The sequence below is a fragment of the Misgurnus anguillicaudatus genome, chromosome 21, assembly GCF_027580225.2.
Source record: "Misgurnus anguillicaudatus chromosome 21, ASM2758022v2, whole genome shotgun sequence".
NCBI classification, from domain to species: domain Eukaryota; kingdom Metazoa; phylum Chordata; class Actinopteri; order Cypriniformes; family Cobitidae; genus Misgurnus; species Misgurnus anguillicaudatus.
Window position 1 is genome coordinate 38,116,667 of NC_073357.2, and position 21,474 is coordinate 38,138,140.

The 21,474-nt window shown below is 34.6% G+C and overlaps 2 protein-coding genes across 16 annotated transcripts in view; one reads left to right on the plus strand and one right to left on the minus strand.

Annotated features, from left to right (window-relative positions):
- Positions 1 to 10,712: 10,712 nt before the first annotated feature.
- On the plus strand, positions 10,713 to 12,199 carry LOC141352925 (acyl-coenzyme A diphosphatase NUDT19-like). The gene is made up of 2 exons (XM_073859059.1): positions 10,713 to 11,203; positions 11,603 to 12,199. Exons 1-2 carry the CDS (start codon positions 11,080 to 11,082, stop codon positions 11,824 to 11,826), a joined length of 348 nt encoding a protein of 115 aa, XP_073715160.1. The 5' UTR covers positions 10,713 to 11,079; the 3' UTR covers positions 11,827 to 12,199.
- Positions 12,200 to 13,073: 874 nt separating this feature from the next.
- Positions 13,074 to 21,474, minus strand: part of celf1 (cugbp, Elav-like family member 1) — a 32,045-nt gene continuing 23,644 nt past the window's right edge. For 3 of the 15 annotated variants that reach the window (XM_055206246.2, XM_055206155.2, XM_055206167.2), the window contains 7 exons: positions 21,078 to 21,248; positions 20,648 to 20,764; positions 20,304 to 20,492; positions 20,112 to 20,132; positions 17,419 to 17,562; positions 17,083 to 17,254; positions 13,074 to 13,953 (listed from right to left, as the gene is read on the minus strand). In XM_055206246.2, the coding sequence (XP_055062221.1) occupies positions 17,127 to 17,254; positions 17,419 to 17,562; positions 20,112 to 20,132; positions 20,304 to 20,492; positions 20,648 to 20,764; positions 21,078 to 21,248 (770 nt within the window). In that variant the 3' untranslated portion in view covers positions 13,074 to 13,953; positions 17,083 to 17,126. The remainder of the gene's footprint in view (positions 13,954 to 17,082; positions 17,255 to 17,418; positions 17,563 to 20,111; positions 20,133 to 20,303; positions 20,493 to 20,647; positions 20,765 to 21,077; positions 21,249 to 21,474) is intronic. The other 12 variants (XM_055206213.2, XM_055206205.2, XM_055206210.2 and 9 more) reach the window with 7 other exon arrangements.

The window sequence follows — 21,474 nt, forward strand, 5'->3', positions numbered from 1 at the left end:
TAGTGTGCACACTACGAAGGATGCACACTTTGAAGTGATTATTTTTATTAAAAAAACAATAAATCCAAAGGTATTTTGGCCTTCTAGTACACTATGAAGGATGCACACTTTGCATTCTCTGAAGGGAACTAAGAAGTGAATTTTTATTTATAAAAAAACAATAAATCCAAGAGTATTTTAGCTTTTTTGTACCTATGAAAGATGCACAGTTTGCATTCTCTGAAGTGAACTACGAAGTGAATTTTTTATACAAAAACAGTAAATCAGAATTTTGGCTTTCTAATATGCATCCTGGATACGCACTACGAAGCATGAATTCTTTGTAGTACTACAAAGTGATTTTTTTTAAATACACCACCCTTTGTAGTGTACATCATTTTGGCAAAACAAGTAACATTTGGAAACTAAAAAGTGAATTTTTTGTAAAAAAAAAAATACAATAAATCCGAAGGTATTTTTGCTTTCTAGTATACTATGAAGGATGCACACTTTGCATTATCTGAAGTGAACACTATGGAGTGATTTTTTTAATAAAAGAACAATAATTACAAGGGTATTTTGAAAGGTATTTGGCTTTCTTGTACACTATGACGGATGCACACTTTGCATTCTCTGAAGTGAATTACGAAGTGAATTTTTATTTTAAAAAAACAATAATTCCAAAGGTATTTTGGCTTTCTAATACACTATGAAGGATGCACACTTTGCACAAATTTGAAGTTATTTTTTATACAAAAACAGTAAATCTGAATTTTGTCTTTCCAGTATGCATCCTGGATACACACTACGAAGCATGCACTCTTTGTAGTACTACAAAGTGATTTTTTTTTAATAAAAAAAAATGAAAAAATCTGAAGGTATTTTGGCTTTCTAGTATGGATCCTGGATGCACACTATGAAGGGTGCACCCTTTGTAGTGTGCATTATATTGGCAAAACAAGTAACATTTAGAAACTAAAAAGTGAATTTTTTATATAAAAAACAATAAATCCAAAGGTATTTTGGCTCTCTAGTACACTACGAAGGATGCACCCTTGGTAGTGTGCGCACTATGAAGGATGCACACTTTGTAGTGTGCACACTACGAAGGATGTACCCTTTGTAGTGTGCACACTAAGAAGGATGCACACTTTGTAGTGTGCACACTACGAAGGATGCACACTTTAAAGTGATTTTTATAATATAAAAAAAACCATAAATCCAAAGGTATTTTGGCTTTATAGTACACTATGAAGGGTGCACACTTTGCATTCTCTGAAGTGAACTAAGAAGTGAATTTTTATTTTAAAAAACAATAAATACAAGAGTATTTTGGCTTTCTTGTACACAATGAAGGATGCACACTTTGCATTCTCTGAAGTGAACTACGAAGTGAATTTTTTATACAAAAACAGTAAATCTGAATTTTGGCTTTCTAATATGCATCCTGGATACGCACTACGAAGCATGAACTCTTTGTAGTACTACAAAGTGATTTTTTAAAAACAATAATTCCAAAGGTATTTTGGCTTTCTAATACACTATGAAGGATGCACACTTTGCACAAATTTGAAGTTATTTTATTATACAAAAACAGTAAATCTGAATTTTGTCTTTCCAGTATGCATCCTGGATACACACTACGAAGCATGCACTCTTTGTAGTACTACAATGTAATTTTTTTTAATAAAAAAATGAAAAAATCTGAAGGTATTTTGGCTTTCTAGTATGGATCCTGGGTGCACACTATGAAGGGTGCACCCTTTGTAGTGTGCATTATTTTGGCAAAACAAGCAAAATTTAGAAACTACAAAGTGAATTTTTTATATAAAAAACAATAAATCCAAAGGTATTTTGGCTCTCTAGTACACTACGAAGGATGCACCCTTGGTAGTGTCCGCACTACGAAGGATGCACACTTCAACAGTAAATCTGAATTTTGGCTTTCTAATATGCATCCTGGATACGCACTACGAAGCATGAACTCTTTGTAGTACTACAAAGTGATTTTTTTAAATACACCACCCTTTGTAGTGTACATCAGTTTGGCAAAACAAGTAACATTTGGAAACTAAAAAGTGAAGTTTTCCTAAAAAAAAACAATAAATCCAAATGTATTTTTGCTTTCTAGTACACTATGAAGGATGCACACTTTGAAGTGATTTTTTTATAAAAAACAATAAATCCAAAGGTATTTTGGCTCTCTAGTACACTACGAAGGATGCACCCTTGGTAGTGTGCACACTAAGAAGGATGCACACTTCGGAAGGATGTACCCTTAGTAGTGTGCACACTAAGAAGGATGCACACTTTGTAGTGTGCAAACTACGAAGTGAATTTTTATATATATATATATATATATATATATATATATATATATATATATATATATATATATATATATATAAAAACAATAAATCCAAAGGTATTTTGGCTTTCTAGTACACTATAAAGGATGCACCCTTTGTAGTGTGCATACTAAGAAGAATGCACACTTTGTAGTGTGCACACTAAGAAGAATGCACACTTTGTAGTGTGCACACTACGAAGTGCATTTTTTTATAAAATAACCAATAAATCCAAAGGTATTTTGGCTTTCTAGTACACTATAAAGGATGCACACTTTGCTTTACATTATACAAAAACAATAAATCTGAATTTTGGCTTTCTAGTATGCATCCTGGATACACACTACGAAGCATGAACTCTTTGTAGTACTGCAAAGTGATTTTTTTAAATACACCACCCTTTGTAGTGTACATCATTTTGGCAAAACAAGTAACATTTGGAAACTAAAAAGTGAATTTTTTGTAAAAAAACAATAAATCCAAAGGTATTTTGGCTTTCTAGTACACTATGAAGGATGCACACTTTGCATTATCTGAAGTGAACACTATGAAGTGATTTTTTTTAAATTAAAGAACAATAATTACAAAGGTATTTTGAAATGTATTTTGGTTTTTTGAACACTATGAAGGATGCACACTTTGCATTCTCTGAAGTGAACTACGAAGTGATTTTTTATAAAAAAAAAAAAAAATAATTCCAAAGGTATTTTGGCTTTCTAGTACACTATGAAGGATGCACACTTTGCACACATTTGAAGTTATTTTTATACAAAATCAGTAAATCTGAATTTTTTCTTTCTAGTTTGCATCCTGGATACACACTACGAAGCATGCGCTCTTTGTAGTACTACAAAGTGATTTTTTTAAATGAAAAAAAATGAAAAAATATGAAGGTATTTTGGCTTTCTAGTATGGATCCTGGATGCACACTATGAAGGACTGTAAGGGGAACAAATATGGCCCCAACCATCCGTTTGGCCCAACGACGGAATCAGGATGCACCCTTTGTAGTGTGCATTATTTTGGCAAAACAAGTAACATTCAGAAACTAAAAGTGAATTTTTTAAATAAAAAACAATAAATCCAAAGGTATTTTGGCTCTCTAGTACACTACGAAGGATGCACCCTTGGTAGTGTGCGCACTACGAAGGATGCACACTTCAACAGTAAATCTGAATTTTGGCTTTCTAATATGCATCCTGGATACGCACTACGAAGCATGAACTCTTTGTAGTACTACAAAGTGATTTTTTTTAAATACACCACCCTTTGTAGTGTACATCAGTTTGGCAAAACAAGTAACATTTGGAAACTAAAAAGTGAAGTTTTCCTAAAAAAAAACAATAAATCCAAAGGTATTTTGGCTTTCTAGTACACTACGAAGAATGCACACTTTGAAGTGATTTTTTTTTATAAAAAACAATAAATCCAAAGGTATTTTGGCTTTCCAGTACACTATGAAGGATGCACCCTTGGTAGTGTGCACACTAAGAAGGATGCACACTTCGGAAGGATGTACCCTTAGTAGTGTGCACACTAAGAAGAATGCACACTTTGTAGTGTGCAAACTACGAAGTGAATTTTTATATATATATATATATATATATATATATATATATATATATATATATATATATATAAAAAAACAATAAATCCAAAGGTATTTTGGCTTTCTAGTACACTATAAAGGATGCACCCTTTGTAGTGTGCACACTAAGAAGGATGCACACTTTGTAGTGTGCACACTACGAAGGATGTAGACTTTGTAGTTTGCAAACTACGAAGTGAATTTTTATATATAAAACCAATAAATCCAAAGGTATTTTGGCTTTCTAGTACACTATAAAGGATGCACACTTTGCTTTACATTATACAAAAACAATAAATCTGAATTTTGGCTTTCTAGTATGCATCCTGGATACACACTACGAAGCATGAACTCTTTGTAGTACTACAAAGTGATTTTTTTAAATACACCACCCTTTGTAGTGTACATCATTTTGGCAAAACAAGTAACATTTGGAAACTAAAAAGTGAATTTTTTGTAAAAAAACAATAAATCCAAAGGTATTTTGGCTTTCTAGTACACTATGAAGGATGCACACTTTGCATTATCTGAAGTGAACACTATGAAGTGATTTTTTTTAAATTAAAGAACAATAATTACAAAGGTATTTTGAAATGTATTTTGGTTTTTTGAACACTATGAAGGATGCACACTTTGCATTCTCTGAAGTGAACTACGAAGTGATTTTTTATAAAAAAAAAAAATAATAATTCCAAAGGTATTTTGGCTTTCTAGTACACTATGAAGGATGCACACTTTGCACACATTTGAAGTTATTTTTATACAAAATCAGTAAATCTGAATTTTTTCTTTCTAGTTTGCATCCTGGATACACACTACGAAGCATGCGCTCTTTGTAGTACTACAAAGTGATTTTTTTTAAATGAAAAAAAATGAAAAAATATGAAGGTATTTTGGCTTTCTAGTATGGATCCTGGATGCACACTATGAAGGATGCACCCTTTGTAGTGTGCATTATTTTGGCAAAACAAGTAACATTCAGAAACTAAAAGTGAATTTTTTAAATAAAAAACAATAAATCCAAAGGTATTTTGGCTCTCTAGTACACTACGAAGGATGCACCCTTGGTAGTCTGCGCACTACGAAGGATGCACACTTTGAAGTGATTATTTTTATTAAAAAAACAATAAATCCAAAGGTATTTTGGCCTTCTAGTACACTATGAAGGATGCACACTTTGCATTCTCTGAAGGGAACTAAGAAGTGAATTTTTATTTATAAAAAAACAATAAATCCAAGAGTATTTTAGCTTATTTGTACCTTTGAAAGATGCACACTTTGCATTCTCTGAGGTGAACTACGAAATGAATTTTTTATACAAAAACAGTAAATCTGAATTTTGGCTTTCTAATATGCATCCTGGATACGCACTACGAAGAATGAACTCTTTGTAGTACTACAAAGTGATTTTTTAAAATACACCACCCTTTGTAGTGTACATCATTTTGGCAAAACAAGTAACATTTGGAAACTAAAAAGTGAATTTTTTGTAAATAAAAAACAATAAATCCAAAGGTATTTTGGCTTTCTAGTACACTATGAAGGATGCACACTTTGCACTATCTGAAGTGAACACTATGAAGTGATTTTTTTTAATAAAAGAACAATAATTATAAAGGTATTTTGAAAGGTATTTTGTTTTTTTTAACACTATGAAGGATGCACACTTTGCATTCTCTGAAGTGAACTACGAAGTGAGCTTTTATTTATTAAAAACAATAAATCCAAAGGTATTTTGGCTTTCTAGTACACTATGAAGGATGCACACTTTGCTTTACATTATACAAAATCAGTAAATCTGAATTTTGTCTTTCTAGTATGCATCCTGGATACAAACTACGAAGCATGCGCTCTTTGTAGTACTACAAAGTTATTTTTTAAATAAAAAAAAATGAAAAAATCTGAAGGTATTTTGGCTTTCTAGTATGGATCCTGGATGCACACTATGAAGGGTGCACCCTTTGTAGTGTGCATTATATTGGCAAAACAAGTAACATTTAGAAACTAAAAAGTGAATTTTTTATATAAAAAACAATAAATCCAAAGGTATTTTGGCTTTCTAGTACACTATAAAGGATGCACAATTTGCTTTACATTATACAAAAACAATAAATCTGAATTTTGGCTTTCTAGTATGCATCCTGGATACACACTACAAAGCATGCACACTATGAAGTACTACAAAGTGAATAAAAAAATAAAAAAATAAATCTAAAGGTATTTTGGCTTTCTAGTATGCATTCTGGATGCACACTATGAAGGATGCACCCTTTGTAGTGTGCATTATTTTGGCAAAACAAGTAACATTAAGAAACTACAAAGTTAATTTTTTATATAAAAAAACAATAAATCCAAAGGTATTTTGGCTCTCTAGTACACTACGAAGGATGCACCCTTGGTAGTGTGCGCACTACGAAGGATGCACACGTTGTAGTGTGCACACTAAGAAGGATGCACACTTTGTAGTGTGCACACTACAAAGGATGCACACTTTGAAGTGATTATTTTTATTAAAAAACAATAAATCCAAAGGTATATTGGCTTTCTAGTACACTATGAAGGATGCACACTTTGCATTCTCTGAAGTGAACTAAGAAGTGAATTTTTATTTATAAAAAAACAATAAATCCAAAGGTATTTTGGCTTTCTAGTACACTACGAAGGATGCACTCTTGGTAGTGTGCGCACTACGAAGGATGCACACTTTGTAGTGTGCACACTAAGAAGGATGCACACTTTGTAGTGTGCACACTACGAAGGATGCACACTTTGAAGTGATTATTTTTATTAAAAAAACAATAAATCCAAAGGTATATTGGCTTTCTTCTACACTATGAAGGATGCACACTTTGCATTCTCTGAAGTGAACTACGAAGTGATTTTTTTATACAAAAACAGTAAATCTGAATTTTAGCTTTCTAATATGCATCCTGGATACGCACTACGAAGCATGAACTCTTTGTACTACTACAAAGTGATTTTTTTAAATACACCACCTTTTGTAGTGTACATCATTTTGGCAAAACAAGTAACATTTGGAAAATAAAAAGTGAATTTTTTGTAAAAAAAAAATACAATAAATCCAAAGGTATTTTTGCTTTCTAGTACACTATGAAGGATGCACACTTTGCACTATCTGAAGTGAACTATGAAGTTAATTTTTATTTATAAAAAACAATAATTACAAAGGTATTTTGAAAGGTATTTGGCTTTCTTGTACACTATGAAGGATACACACTTTGCATTCTCTGAAGTGAACTACGAAGTGAATTTTTATTTAAAAAAATACAATAAATCCAAAAGTATTTTAGCTTTCTAGTACACTATGAAGGATGCACACTTTGCTTTACATTATACAAAAACAGTAAATCTGAATTTTGTCTTTCCAGTATGCATCCTGGATACACACTACGAAGCATGCACTCTTTGTAGTACTACAAAGTGATTAAAAAAAATTAAATAAATAAATCTGAAGGTATTTTGGCTTTCTAGTATGTTTTCTGGATGCACACTATGAAGGATGCACCCTTTGTAGTGTGCATTATATTGGCAAAACAAGTAACATTTAGAAACTAAAAAGTGAATTTTTTATATAAAAAACAATAAATCCAAAGGTATTTTGGCTCTCTAGTACACTACGAAGGATGCATCCTTGGTAGTGTGCGCACTACGAAGGATGCACCCTTTGTAGTGTGCACACTACGAAGGATGTACCCTTTGTAGTGTGCACACTAAGAAGGATGCACACTTTGTAGTGTGCACACTACGAAGGATGCACACTTTAAAGTGATTTTTTAAAATTAGAAAAACAATAAATCCAAAGGTATTTTGGCTTTATAGTACACTATGAAGGGTGCACACTTTGCATTCTCTGAAGTGAACTAAGAAGTGAATTTTTATTTAAAAAAACAATAAATACAAGAGTATTTTGGCTTTCTTGTACACAATGAAGGATGCACACTTTGCATTCTCTGAAGTGAACTACGAAGTGAATATTTTATACAAAAACAGTAAATCTGAATTTTGGCTTTCTAATATGCATCCTGGATACGCACTACGAAGCATGAACTCTTTGTAGTACTACAAAGTGATTTTTTTAAATACACCACCCTTTGTAGTGTACAAAATATTTTAGCTTTCTAGTACACTATAAAGGATGCACACTTTGCTTTACATTATACAAAAACAATAAATCTGAATTTTGGCTTTCTAGTATGCATCCTGGATACACACTACAAAGCATGCAGCCTTTGTAGTGTACATCATTTTGGCAAAACAAGTAACATTTGGAAACTAAAAAGTGAATTTTTTGTAAAAAAACAATAAATCCAAAGGTATTTTGGCTTTCTAGTACACTATGAAGGATGCACCCTTTGTAGTGTGCACACTATGAAGGATGCACCCTTTGTAGTGTGCACAGTACGAAGGATGCACACTTTGCATTCTCTGAAGTGAACTACGAAGTGAATTATTTTATAACAGAACAATAAATCCAAAGGTATTTTGGCTTTTTAGTAAACTACGAAGGATGCACACTTTGCATTTTACGACTTGCCAAGTCATAATTACAACTTACGACTTACCAAGTCATAATTACGACTTACTACTTACGACATAATTACGACTTACGACTTACCAAGTCATAATTACGACTTACTACTTACGACATAATTACGACTTACGACTTACCAAGTCATAATTACGACTTACGACTTACCAAGTCATAATACACAACTTACGACTTACCAAGTCATAATTACAACTTACCAAGTTATTACTACTTACATAATTATGACTTACGTCTTACCAAGTCATAATTACGACTTACCAAGTTATAACTACTTACATAATTATGACTTACATCTTACCAAGTCATAATTACAACTTACCAAGTTATTACTACTTACATAATTATGACTTACGTCTTACCAAGTCATAATTACGACTTAACAAGTTATAACTATTTACATAATTATGACTTACGACTTACAAAGTCATAATTTACGACTTACTAGTCATAATTACATCTTACCAAATTATTACTACTTACAAAATTGCGACTTACTACTTACGAAATAATTACGACTTACGACTAACCAAGTCAGAATTACGACTTACTAGTCATAATTACGACTTACAAAGTCATAATTTACGACTTACTAGTCATAATTACGACTTACCAAAATATTACTACTTACATAATTACGACTTACTACTTACGACATAATTACGACTTACCAAGTGATAATTACGACTTACTACTTACCAAGTCATAATTACGACTTACGACTTACCAAGTCATAATTACGACTTACCGAGTCATAATTACAACTTACGACTTACCAAGTCATAATTACGACTTACCAAGTTATTATTACTTACATAATTATGACTTACGACTTACCAAGTCATAATTACGACTTATCAAATTATTACTACTTACATTATTATGACTTACAACTTACCAAGTCATAATGACGACTTACGACTTACCATGTCATAATTATGACTTACGATTTACCAAGTCATAATTACGACTTACTACTTACAACATAATTACGACTTACTAGTCATAATTACGACTCACGACTTACCAAGTCATCATTACGACTGTCAGGAATGGTGAGGGCAGAACCCAAGTGCACACAAAATGGATGAACTCGAGGACTTTATTTGAGAAATACACAGAAAAGCAAAACCCATGAGAAAATAACAAGAATTGGTAAATGACAAAAAACTGACTTGACTAAAACAAAAGAATAAACTTGACAAGATCACTTGACTGACTTGACAAACTATAAACTAGATACATGTAAGTTTACAAAACAAACTGGCACAAGACAGCAAACACAAGGGCATTACATAACGGAGCAAATCAAGAGGGGAACAGGTCATATGAGTCAAACAATGATGAGGTGATTAACGAGGATAAAGAGGGGGACTTTTTATCTCGTAATTATGACTTTATCTCGTAATTATGACTTTTTATCTTGTAATTATGACTTTTTATCTCGTAATTATGACTTTTTATCTCATATTTTTGACTTTAAAAGTCCGGTGGGCGTGGTTTACAGGTTATGACGCGTTTCAAATTTTTATCTCATAATTATGACTTTATTTCTCTTAATTTCCAGTTTATTTCTCATAATTTAGACTTATAAAGTCATAATTTCTGAAAATTTTCTCGTCAATTTCTGACTTTTAATCTCGTAATTATGACTTTTTATCTCAATTTCTGACATTTTTATCTCATAAAATATAATTTCTGACATTTTTATATCACAATTTAGACTTTAAAAGTACTGTGGGTGTGGTTTATTTATAGGTTAAGATGCGGTGCGCTCTGTCTCTCTGCAATCACGCGTGTGTGTGTGTGTATTTGTTTCTTTAGCTAAAATGAACTACATAGATCATAAAATGTTGAAGCTCTGAAAACACATCCGTCCATTGTTAAAGTAATCCAAATGACTTCATTAGATGTGAGACAATAGATAAGTGTAAGAAAGGATTCATATTTGTTGCTTATTCAAGGATATGAAACCAAAACAAGATTATCTGGTTGCTACATTTTTAATATGGTGACACATCAATAACTTCAAATCTCATTGGTTCTTGCGTGTTACATGACAAAATACATGGCTGGCCAAGAGACACATAAGAACCTATGAGATTTATTTTAATGAAATGAGAACTTATCCCTTGGATATGCTTGTTTTACTTACAGTTTAGCTAAAAAGGGCAAAATAATAAGTTTTCTCTCACACACACACCTTTAATTTCACTTTATACATACCATATGGGTTTGAATTACTATTATGATGGATGTCTGTGCTGTTGGATCTATGTATCGAGTAAGGCATTTAATACAAATAACTTAGTTTGTTTATACAATAATATAATATAAACCTGGGATGGCATGATGGTGAGTAAATTATGAGAGAATTTCCATTTTAGGGTGAACTATTCCTTTAATAGTCCTATACTGTCTGGGAGTCAAGTCTTGATGCACAAGCTTCACATATTAATAATTATTGTAATAATTGATATTGTGATTAATTCATTCTCAATAAATAACACATTCGTTCTGTCCTGCAGTGGTCCACTCCCTCTGAAGTGCTGAACCGCTATAAATCAAAGGAAATATGGATAGCACCACCAGGACGAATGTGCCGGTTTCCAGCTCTCAAAGATCTTCATCGCTTTGCTTGCCAGAGGTCTCTGGAGGGCTGCGAGCAGTGGCTGCCTATCCACTTGAAGTTTGACAACTTTCACATCTCTGTCTTGCCAGGTCATTATTTTGTTGAATAGAAAGTTTCTGTTTTGTCTTTTGATGGAAACAAAGCCTATAACAGACTGATTCCATTTTACCAGCTAAAGCAGTTTCCCAGACATGATTTAGCTCAATCCAGGACTAGGCATTAGGACATTTAAGTAGTTTTTACAAACAGACCTTACAAAAAACAAGACTGGTGTGCATCTTGAGACAAAACAATGGCACTGATAGATGTTAATATTAAAAACATGCATTTTAGTGGGGGACTAGGATAAGCCCTGTCCGGGAAACCACCGCATAAGTGAATGTAGTAACAATAACATTTCAATAACAATTTACAACGGTAAATAAATTTGATTAAATCATTGTATTTATGCATTGAACTGTTAAGTGTCTCTCTTTTCTGACATGTAGGTGATGATCTGTACCCAGAGGAAGTGGATTTTTATGGAAAGCATGATGGGGTGTTGAGAATAGAGAAGAGTCTTGAAGATTTCCAGAAGGAAAGTTCAAACCTGCATCGCATCATTTTTCAAGATCCACATACTGTCCACATGAACATCAGTCCCAAATATAACCATATGGCTCCTCTCTTCAGTGAAACTGTGGGTGGCCACTATAAAAGCAGCAAACTCTAACACTTACCTGTCATATGGTGCAAGCGTAATGAACATGGATCAGTGTCTTTCTCAATGAGAGCCTGATACTTGCTTTAATATTACATTCAGAAAGTGATGTTGCACCTCTTACTTATTGAACAATGCCTATTATTAGCTTTTCAGACGTGTGCATCCCTAGTCATCATGATAAGCTTCTGCAGATCATCAACTGCATCATATTGGCTAAGTCGAAGTTGTCGTAATCTTAATCTAACTGCATTGATGACACACAATAACTAAAATTCAGGGATTAGCAGATCAAAGCTGTGGTTGAATTTTGTATTAAAAACTGGAATGCATGTTATAATTTCTTTAGCATATAAAAAATAAATTCAGAGACAATGTGTGTGAATCTTTTCAAACAGTTTTAATACATATACTAAAGTTGAACTAGCAGTTGGCTGCTTTGAGTGTCCACTGTGCTATATTTCTGTATAAACAGTAGCGAGGAAAAAACCAAACCCATACAACACACTTGTTTCAGACATCTAATAAATTCAACACTCTACACTGCCAACCACACAAATGACAAAAAACTTGAAATCACCTCTTAACTCAAAGGCTGTTTTGTGAATTTGTTTTTTTTTTCAGTTGATGTTTGGTCATGGTGTTATAGTCTACATGCTCTACGTAATGGGATTTACATGTGTGAAACAAAAATTCTGAAGTAGAAAAGGCAAAATCTGTACAAATCTTAAATGTTAAATACAATCACTCTGTACCAATAATGACAAACACCCACAGGAAATTTTCTCAGAGTACATTTAAACTCACAAAACAGCAGCTTATAAATCTACAAAGAAAACATCACCACCTCAATTAGTCTGTCGGCATGAAAAAGGAAAGGGGGTAAAGAATCCCTAATGTGGCTCTTCATTAATGGGAACATGGATATTTAGAGGGCTGTCCCCGAAACGGCAGTTCACCTCTGCTAAGCAGTCCACAACTTTTATCACAACAAATACACATGTCAAAATGATAAAAGATTAAAAAAGTAAAACAGATGTACTGTATGGTTGTAACAGATCATTAACTGAATACATCTTTAAAAAATTATGATGATTTTACTGATGTAGGCACAATAAGTTATATTTCATCAGTGACCACTTAAAAATTTTAAAAATCCCACTTTATACCAAAAAACACAATGTAATTAGCTTTTCTAAAACTTAGCAGTAGCATAATGTGAAACATATACTGAAAATGTGACCAACAGCAACATGCAAAACTTTTGGCACCACTTTATTCATCTTCGACTTTGAAACAGAACTAAATCACATTTTGCTGAGGATTTCAGTGCACTTACAAAACAAAAACATGCATGCTTAGTATTTACCTGTGACAAGAAATTCAACTCTGCTCATTCTATGCATTTTTATTTCAGACTAATCCTGATTTTCACACAATAAGGAAATAAAAACATGTGCCCGTATTGGCTCGACACACAAAGAAAAAAAGGCAATTCAAGTGTCTATTGTAACGTCACTCTGTTATTAGAATCTCCCAAAATTACATCATGCCAACTAACCTAACACAAAACTACAAAGTTTATCCTCAATTTCAGCAAAATGTGACGAAAACATCCTCTAAAAGTTTTAGAACTATAAGTGAAAGAAAGAGGGAAACACACCCACACTTGAACACACAAAAAAGTGAATATAAACTGAATGGCTGCTTTGAGAAGAAACAAAAACTTCAAAAAAGGAGTACAATTTGAAGCGCTAGGAAGACTGCTCTAAAACAATAAAAATTTGATAAAGAGAAACAACAGAAATTCAACAATTGAAAATTAAAAAAAATCTAGTGGTTATGTTTTTAACGTTCTAGAAAAATAGACTCTTTTTGCTCAGAACAATTTTCAAGAAACTTTTTACACGTTAGCAGTCTTTCTAGCGCTCCCTATTGGCAGCACAAATGACAGAAATGAACATCACACAAAGGAACAAACAAACAAAATAAGTAATCAACAGCGTCAAAAGTTAACAAAAAAGGTCAAGTGTGAAATTTCAAGCGTCAGAGAAGCGAAGAGGACAACGGACTGGACGATGAACTTTTGACGTCACATCGACATGCTAGGCAAACGATGACAAACGGGCACGAAGATATCTAGAATAAAACAAAAAACGAATAACAAACCTAGGTTAAAGCACAACAGAAAAAGGAGAGGGATGAAAAAGAAAATTATGAATGATTATTTTTGCATGGGGAAGGGATTTCAAAAAGGTACACAACTCTAAACACAAAACATTGAATGCAACACAGGAAACAATGAAGTGGGAAGGAGGGAAAGGGAAGCACCATGCTAATAGTGAATGAATGGGAATAACATTAAACACCACCAGGAGGACAACACAGCCTGCCTAATACAGCTAGATCAACTGAATACTGATGTGTAAAAAAACAACAACTTTAAAACAAAACTTCAGCAACATTTGGATTTGAATCAAACACCTATAAATGCCTTTTTAAATGTTAAAAAAATTCTCACCACATTTTTTTTTCAATTTCAGACCAAGGGAAAGAACAAGAAACAGGGAAAAAATTGTGCTTCAGTATTTCAGCTCTTTGAATGAATGTCATTTTATTTTGTGCTTCAACTTGAATTGTGTGGGACTATGTAGTAATGCATATTTGGAGCAGTTCATACTGGTTATTTTTACACAAACACCTGGCATGGGTAACACAAACGGATACAATTTCGATACATTTAACTCTGTGAAGGACAATAACTGGATAAACATGATGGAACAGAGTATAATTACAATGTATACAGTAATTTAAGACTCAACGTGTTTGGCACATTGTGAGCCTTTTCAAGGCGCACAACCGAGCAGACCTTTACACAAACGCCAGCCATTCTGCTCTGGATAAAATTGAACAAAACCATGAAAAGATTCTGCCTAACAAACAAAATATCTGCCTATAACAAGTTCACAAGAATCTTTGGACTTTTAAAAATGATGACTAGTGGTACGCTTGGACACATCCAAGGGTTTCTCATTTTAGATCTACCTAATTTTTTTTAATGCAACTATATCATGAATTTGAACAGAGGCACAGATCAGGGATTGGTCGTTCCCTGGACTAGCATCTAAACATTTCGACATGTAGCTTAACAGCTGGGTTCAGTCTAAAGCGTGTGAAATGCATGAAACAACATTTTTAGTGAAAAAGTGTTATTTAAAATTAAATCTGTTTTATGAGGCATCCATACTTTGACAAAACAAAATAAATAGTGTGTGTAACACAAATTGGCTTTAAAAAATTAAAAGCACCATTCTCAATACAAGCAGTGAAAACAATAGTGAGGTAAATGTCAAAGAGAATTTGTATAATACAATTTTCAAACATTGTGACTTATGTTGTAAAGAAACTAAACATGTGACTTATTCATACAGCACATTCCAGCTGCGTAACTTCTCTAAACTGTGTAATAACTTTAGACTGAACCGTGGACCTGCATCAGACCTTTAAAAACATCCCAGCTACTGTACACCTGGACAGTCATCATACAATTTGGACTAAACAGACAATAAACTACATCTAGTGAAAAGGGCCACACATCAGTTGTTTAAACGATCAGTGAAATGTATTCACAAAACTTCACATTTGGATTCTACAAAAACACTGTTGAATCTTTTAAGTGATTTGTTTAAATTCAGAGAAATTATTTAGGCAATATTATAAAACCTCTATAAAAATAGAAAAGGCATAATAGTTAAGTAATATACACTATCTGGATAACGTTTTTGTCCTCCACATCCATAAAAACCATCTTCACCATACGACCCTGCAGGAGTCAGATTGACATTAACATTTAATTACGATGATACTGCCTTAACTTTTTTACTAAGTGCCACAGGATTGCAGGGTTTGTTCCAGCAGCCGTGAGGATAATTGTATACCTGCAACGCTGAGAAAAATACTTTCCACAAAATTAAGAAATTATTCTCGTTCAGAGTATTCTGACAAGTGGCAATGAATTAAGTATTAGTGAACCTGCTTCCTTCTGTTCTTGGCTACATCTTTTCAAAATTCATCGATTCTCCCACTTTTTTCCGAGATGAAAATATTGCTAAAAGCTTCAACGCCACACACTTGAATTCTTGAATTAAGGAGTAGGATCATATTAGATGACCGCCAAAATAAAATTAATTGACACTGCTTGTGTGTCTGAAAAAAAACCTATGTGCTACTACGCGATTCAAAGTTTGACAAAAATGCATTTCCAAAAAATGTTTTGAATACATTTGGAGGCTTTACGAAAATCTTTCAGATTTCAATGCACTCCATTTTATTACTATTTAATAATCAGGCATCTTTATGTACCAGGCGAGTTTAAAAGAGTAGAATGACGGGCAAGAGTGAACAAAAAAGTTTTGGTCTGACAAAAAGGTGAGAATGTCCTGAGAGTAAGTGTAGGATTTCCAGCAAACTACCAATACTGGCTGATTAACCACTGTTCTCCATATAAACGTATAATACACTGTAGTGCTTGCTTGTCCGTATAGAATGTGAATTATGAAAACCAACAAACAGCATCATTGTTGCGTCTGAGCCCTCTACTAGAATACATCAAAAACAGGCTTTGAAGCAAATGTTACAACACCACCATTGTGAAGTCACAGATACGTTAAAAATAAATAAATAAATTAGTGAAATAAATAAACGATTTAAATAAAAAGACATCCATGAAAACTGAGTCGAGTGGAGAGCGGTCTGACCTTCCAGATGCTCCAAACAATATTCAGGTGACTGATTATCTTTTGCACCGATGCAGCAAACCTCCTTCATGTTCTAGAAAGGCAGCTTCGTAGGAGGCGTCAGCATTACACGGTCCAAATGTACTACAAAAGTCTAGTGTAAACACAGGAGAACATCTACAGGGGTCTGACCGTGGTGATCAACAGTCTAAGGGACTGAAAGCAGTCACACAGGCTGACTTTCATTGTGCAACATCCTTTGACGCAAGATTTATACACAGCAAACTTGTAAATATGGCACCAGAAAAAAAACAAAAAACAAAAAAACACAATCCATTTAAAATGTAAAAAAGAACACACTTTTTCTCGGAAAACAAATTCCTAAATGTTAACAATTTGCATGTTGTCTTTCTTTCGAAGGTTTAAAGAGAAAATATGTAGGAAAGGCCAGAAGTAGAAGAAGCATTAGGAGGGGGAGGGTGGGGGGGTTAAGGGGGTCATTTCTAACTTTCCAACATCACACTCCACTTACCAGAAAAACATTTTCAAACCAAGTCCATTTGAGAGTAAAAGCACTCAGTATGGCTTGCTGTCATTTTTGGATCGTTTAAGTTGCACCTTCAGTCGCTTCATTCCGATCTGAAAACCGTTCATTGACTGAATGGCCGCCTGGGATGAAACTGGATTGTCGTAACTTACAAAGCCTGTAAAAAAAACAGAACCGGCCTCCAGTTATATACAAGTACAGACCATAAAACGTAAGCTATAACAGCTAAAGTTTTCGGATTTCCGAAATGGCAAAATTTAAAACTTTAACACGCACGCTCAAATTAATAATAAGCAAAAAATTATTCTTGACTTACAAAGCCAAAACACTTGCTAAGGTTGGTCTGTTTGTCAATGAAGACCTTGGCTGAGATTACATTGCCGAAAGGCATAAACATCTGCAACAGATCCTGATCACCAAACTCTTGTGGTAGGTGGTAGATGAACAAATTTGCTCCTTCTGGGCCTATTAAAAAAAACATAAGGAGAAATAGAGAGCAAGACAGAAAAAAATGACATTACATCTTTCCTTTTTTTATAACCTCTTCATTACTGTGCGTTCACACAGCCACTGGAGGGAGCGTCAAAGTGGCAGGAAGTCATTCATTTTCAATGAGAGCCGTCTGCGAGCAACGGCATGCCTTGGACGGTGTGAGGGTCAAGGAGAGTTGAAATCAGCTCAACTTTATGGTAATGAGCTATGACGTGGTTTTGCTGCAACCAATTGGAAGGCTGAAACATTCGGCGTCAACCCACAGAAGTCTTCCACCTGAGAGGATTCCAGACAATGCATTTGAGCGTCCACTAGGCCTTTCTAGTGGGCAGCCAGTGTTTTTTTTAAGCTCTCGCAAGCAGCGGTGTGAACGTACAGTAAGGCTCAATATAAAAGGTGTGACGAGATCTTGTGCAACGAGATCTCACAAGATTAACATCAGCATAAAATTGAGTTTGTAGCAAAACTGCATGCTTTTATGTTTGGGTTTCCAATAATGTTTGTTTGGGAACTCAAAGTCTGAGACGCATGTTGATCATTCACATGTAAAGCATCTCAGCAGTTTAAACCCTCATTTTGAGTTTACATGATTTCATGTCTGCATGTTCTTGCTCAAGAATAATAGTGGCTGTATCATTTCTATTGTAAAGAATTGCACAAATATTAAAGATTTAAATGGATTTAAAGCTTTTTTTTGGCCCAAAGTAAACATTTTTTCAATCTGAAATTAAGACGACCTTGAATATAAGACGACCCCCCCCATTTTCCAGACTTATTTTTGGGAAAAAAGATTTTGTAGAAGAAAAATCTGGTTTTCAACAGAAAATAATTTTATTTGAAAATTGTATTGATAATTCATTGGAAAAACATTTTAACACCATTGATTGATTAAATATTTGGATTAATTTGTCATAAAATGAAGTGCTATCTGTCAATGAGTGAGTTTAAAAATGAATAAGTGACTAAATGAATAACCTTTCCACAAAATGCAATAATTATGTATGTATGTAACTGTGGTACTGTGAAGTAGGTGTCTTCTCGGGTCCACTTAGATCCGAAAACCCGAGGTCCGACCCGAGACCCGATCAGGTTCGGGTCTAAAAGTTGCGCCTCAGACACGAGTTGGGTACAATAATAGCAGCATCGGGTCTCTGGTAATTTAAAATGAATGTGTTTTTGCTGAACGGACCAGAGAAGACTCAAACTCTCTCGTGTGTGTGCGTCAATGTCCTTTTCAAACCTCATCTGTTTGATAAGAGCGCTTGCAACATTGTGTGGCTGGCGGTAGGTTCATTTTCGTTGAGATGTACATGTCAGTCAATTATAAATGTACATTTTAGCGGTTACGTTGGTGTCGTCGTCAGATAACAAAGTAAAGCAAATGGAGCAGCTCGCTAAATTGGGTGCAAGGTCACCAGAGTTCTTTCTGTCTGACAGCTGCATGTGGGTCTGCAGAAGGCACATACGTCAGTGCCGTTTACATTCGGGTCCAGTCGGATTAAAGAAAATTGCCCCTAATTCGGGTCGGACTCGGGTCTAATTTTCTCGGGTCGAGTCTCTCTTAAAAAAAAAAAAAAGTATTTATGCATGTCGGGTTCGGGTACAAAGTGATTCGGGTCCTTTCGGTCGGGTATATTTCTTTGGACCCCAGGAAGACCTCTACTGTGAAGATGGACAGAAAATAACCATCTGCTTTTAATCGAACACATCTAACCAATTGTGTTGGCGCCCTCTACTGTTTCCCCCGCTTTCTCCCATTCCCCCATGATTTTGTCTATATCGCGAATATAAGACAACCCCCCATTTTCAGCCTATTTTTAGGACAAAAACCCTTGTCTTATATTTGGATATATATGGTAAAAGTGTAAATAACAATCGCAAGTCCACTGATGCCCTCTGCAGGCATTTGTTAGAATACATAAGGCTGGTTTTAAGGGACTGTCCTAGATTAGTTCAAACATTTCAAAATTTTGTAATCTCAGTTTCCCATGCAAAAAATTTATCATTGGGGATTTCTTAAAAAGTGTAAAAATGTTGTCTAGTCGTGAACCCAATCTCGTGGAGCAAGTGTCTCGTCACACCCCTACTCAATATGTATTCTCCTTGCCTAGTTAAAGGAATATCCCATGTTAAGTTAAACAACTATTTTCTGTTGTATTCTTTGTCACAAAGTCATGCCTCAGTTAGCAGACAAAAGAAAACAGAGATAAGTACAATTTTAAAAAGCATTAGCTAGACTTTGAAGATGTGGGATTTTAATTTCTCCCCACACTTTGACTGCAATTAAGCCTTTTATTTTTAAAAAGAGAAAGAAAGGTTTTCACAAACTGATGGAGTCAACAATTAATTTCTTGGTAATATAGCTTGACAAAGATGTTGCTAGCAGTTGAATTTAACCTGGAATATCCCTTCAATGTATTTCCATAGAGCAGCTGGTATGGATCTCCACTCATTTCAAACAAATGGAATTTAAAAAATAAAAATAAAAGAACATTGTGGAGAATATGATTATGATATCTTACCCGCGTTCTGATTGTGACTTGCTGTTGCAGCATATTTAAAACAAGAATGAACTTTTATAAGTTGATAACAAGGGTCACATATACAAACTTAAAAAAAAATCATCATCTCATAAGAGATACGAGCCACCCCCCACAGCTCTATATCCTACCAACCCCAAAAGCCATATAGTTTATCAGACTTCTAGCACTCACCTTCCTTCTGGCTGCCGGCTGCGCTGACGTTCTGCTGGGACAATAAACTCTGGCTGTAGAGGCTGGGCAGGGCAGCAGCTGCGTACTGCTGGATCCCAGAATAAGCTGCCTGAGTCAGAGCCTCCATAGTACTGCCAGAGCCATTAGAGAGACCTCCACTGCCCAGACCACCATTCAGAGCGGCCATACCTGCACACAGAGAAACACAGCTCAGCATTCAGACACACAAAAACAAGGGAGGGCACAAAAAACCTCTGACACAGAGAAACGGCATTCAGAGACAACAAAAACATAATTCTATTCTAATATAATGGGTAAAACAATGAACGCTTGTTAATACTTACTTGCTAGTGAGCTCATATTGAGACCTGCTCCAGCACTTGCAGCAAAAGACTGAAGAGCACCTAAAGACGCCATAGGGTTTACAGAAGAGCTAGTACTGGAGGTGGGAGAGGAACCTGCTGTGGTGGAGCAGAAAACAAAACGAGAACCATTACTAGCATAATCCATTTCAGTGATTCATACCATCAGACACTTTTATCACACACAGCCATGTTACACAAAAAATAGAGAGGGAAAAGCAAAATGTAGTACTGTTTTTCTGCATGCAACAAGCCACTGAAAGAAGCAGGAGTATATGGAGTGGTGCATTAACAGCAGAGATCTTTACAACATTACACAGCCGTTTTGAGCAAGTCAGCTGTTCACATTATACAGATGAGACCTATAAGAAGCAAAGGTTATAGCAGGAGGAGATTAAAAAGCGGGACCAACCCTTGTAGGCGTCCCAGGCAGATTGAGCAGGCTGTCCAGAGGGCGTACCTGAGCTGGTGAGGACGCTTAGAGGAGAGCTGGAGGTGGTCAGAGCGCTGCTACCTGTGGGCGTTGCCTGCGTAGCACTCGCAGCTGCTGCTAATGCAGCTAGATTCTGCATGGCATTCAAACCTAGATGCACAATTTTATATTCAAATGCAATGACACCTTAACAATAATTTAAGAATACAATCAAACTAAATAAAACACATACAGAATACTTGAAAGAGTTCAGATGCAAAACCCTCTAAGGGGCAGTTCTCCAGACAGAGCTTAAAGGAAAACATCACCGTTTTTCAATATTTTACCATGTTCTTACCTCAACTTAGATGAATTAATACATACCCATCTTTTTTCA

Coding starts and splice junctions, on each gene's coding strand:
- LOC141352925 (XM_073859059.1), top strand. CDS start 11,080: ATGTGCCGGTTTCCAGCTCTCAAAGATCTTCATCGCTTTGCTTGCCAG. Junction 11,204..11,602: donor TCACATCTCTGTCTTGCCAG/GTCATTATTTTG, acceptor TCTGACATGTAG/GTGATGATCTGTACCCAGAG.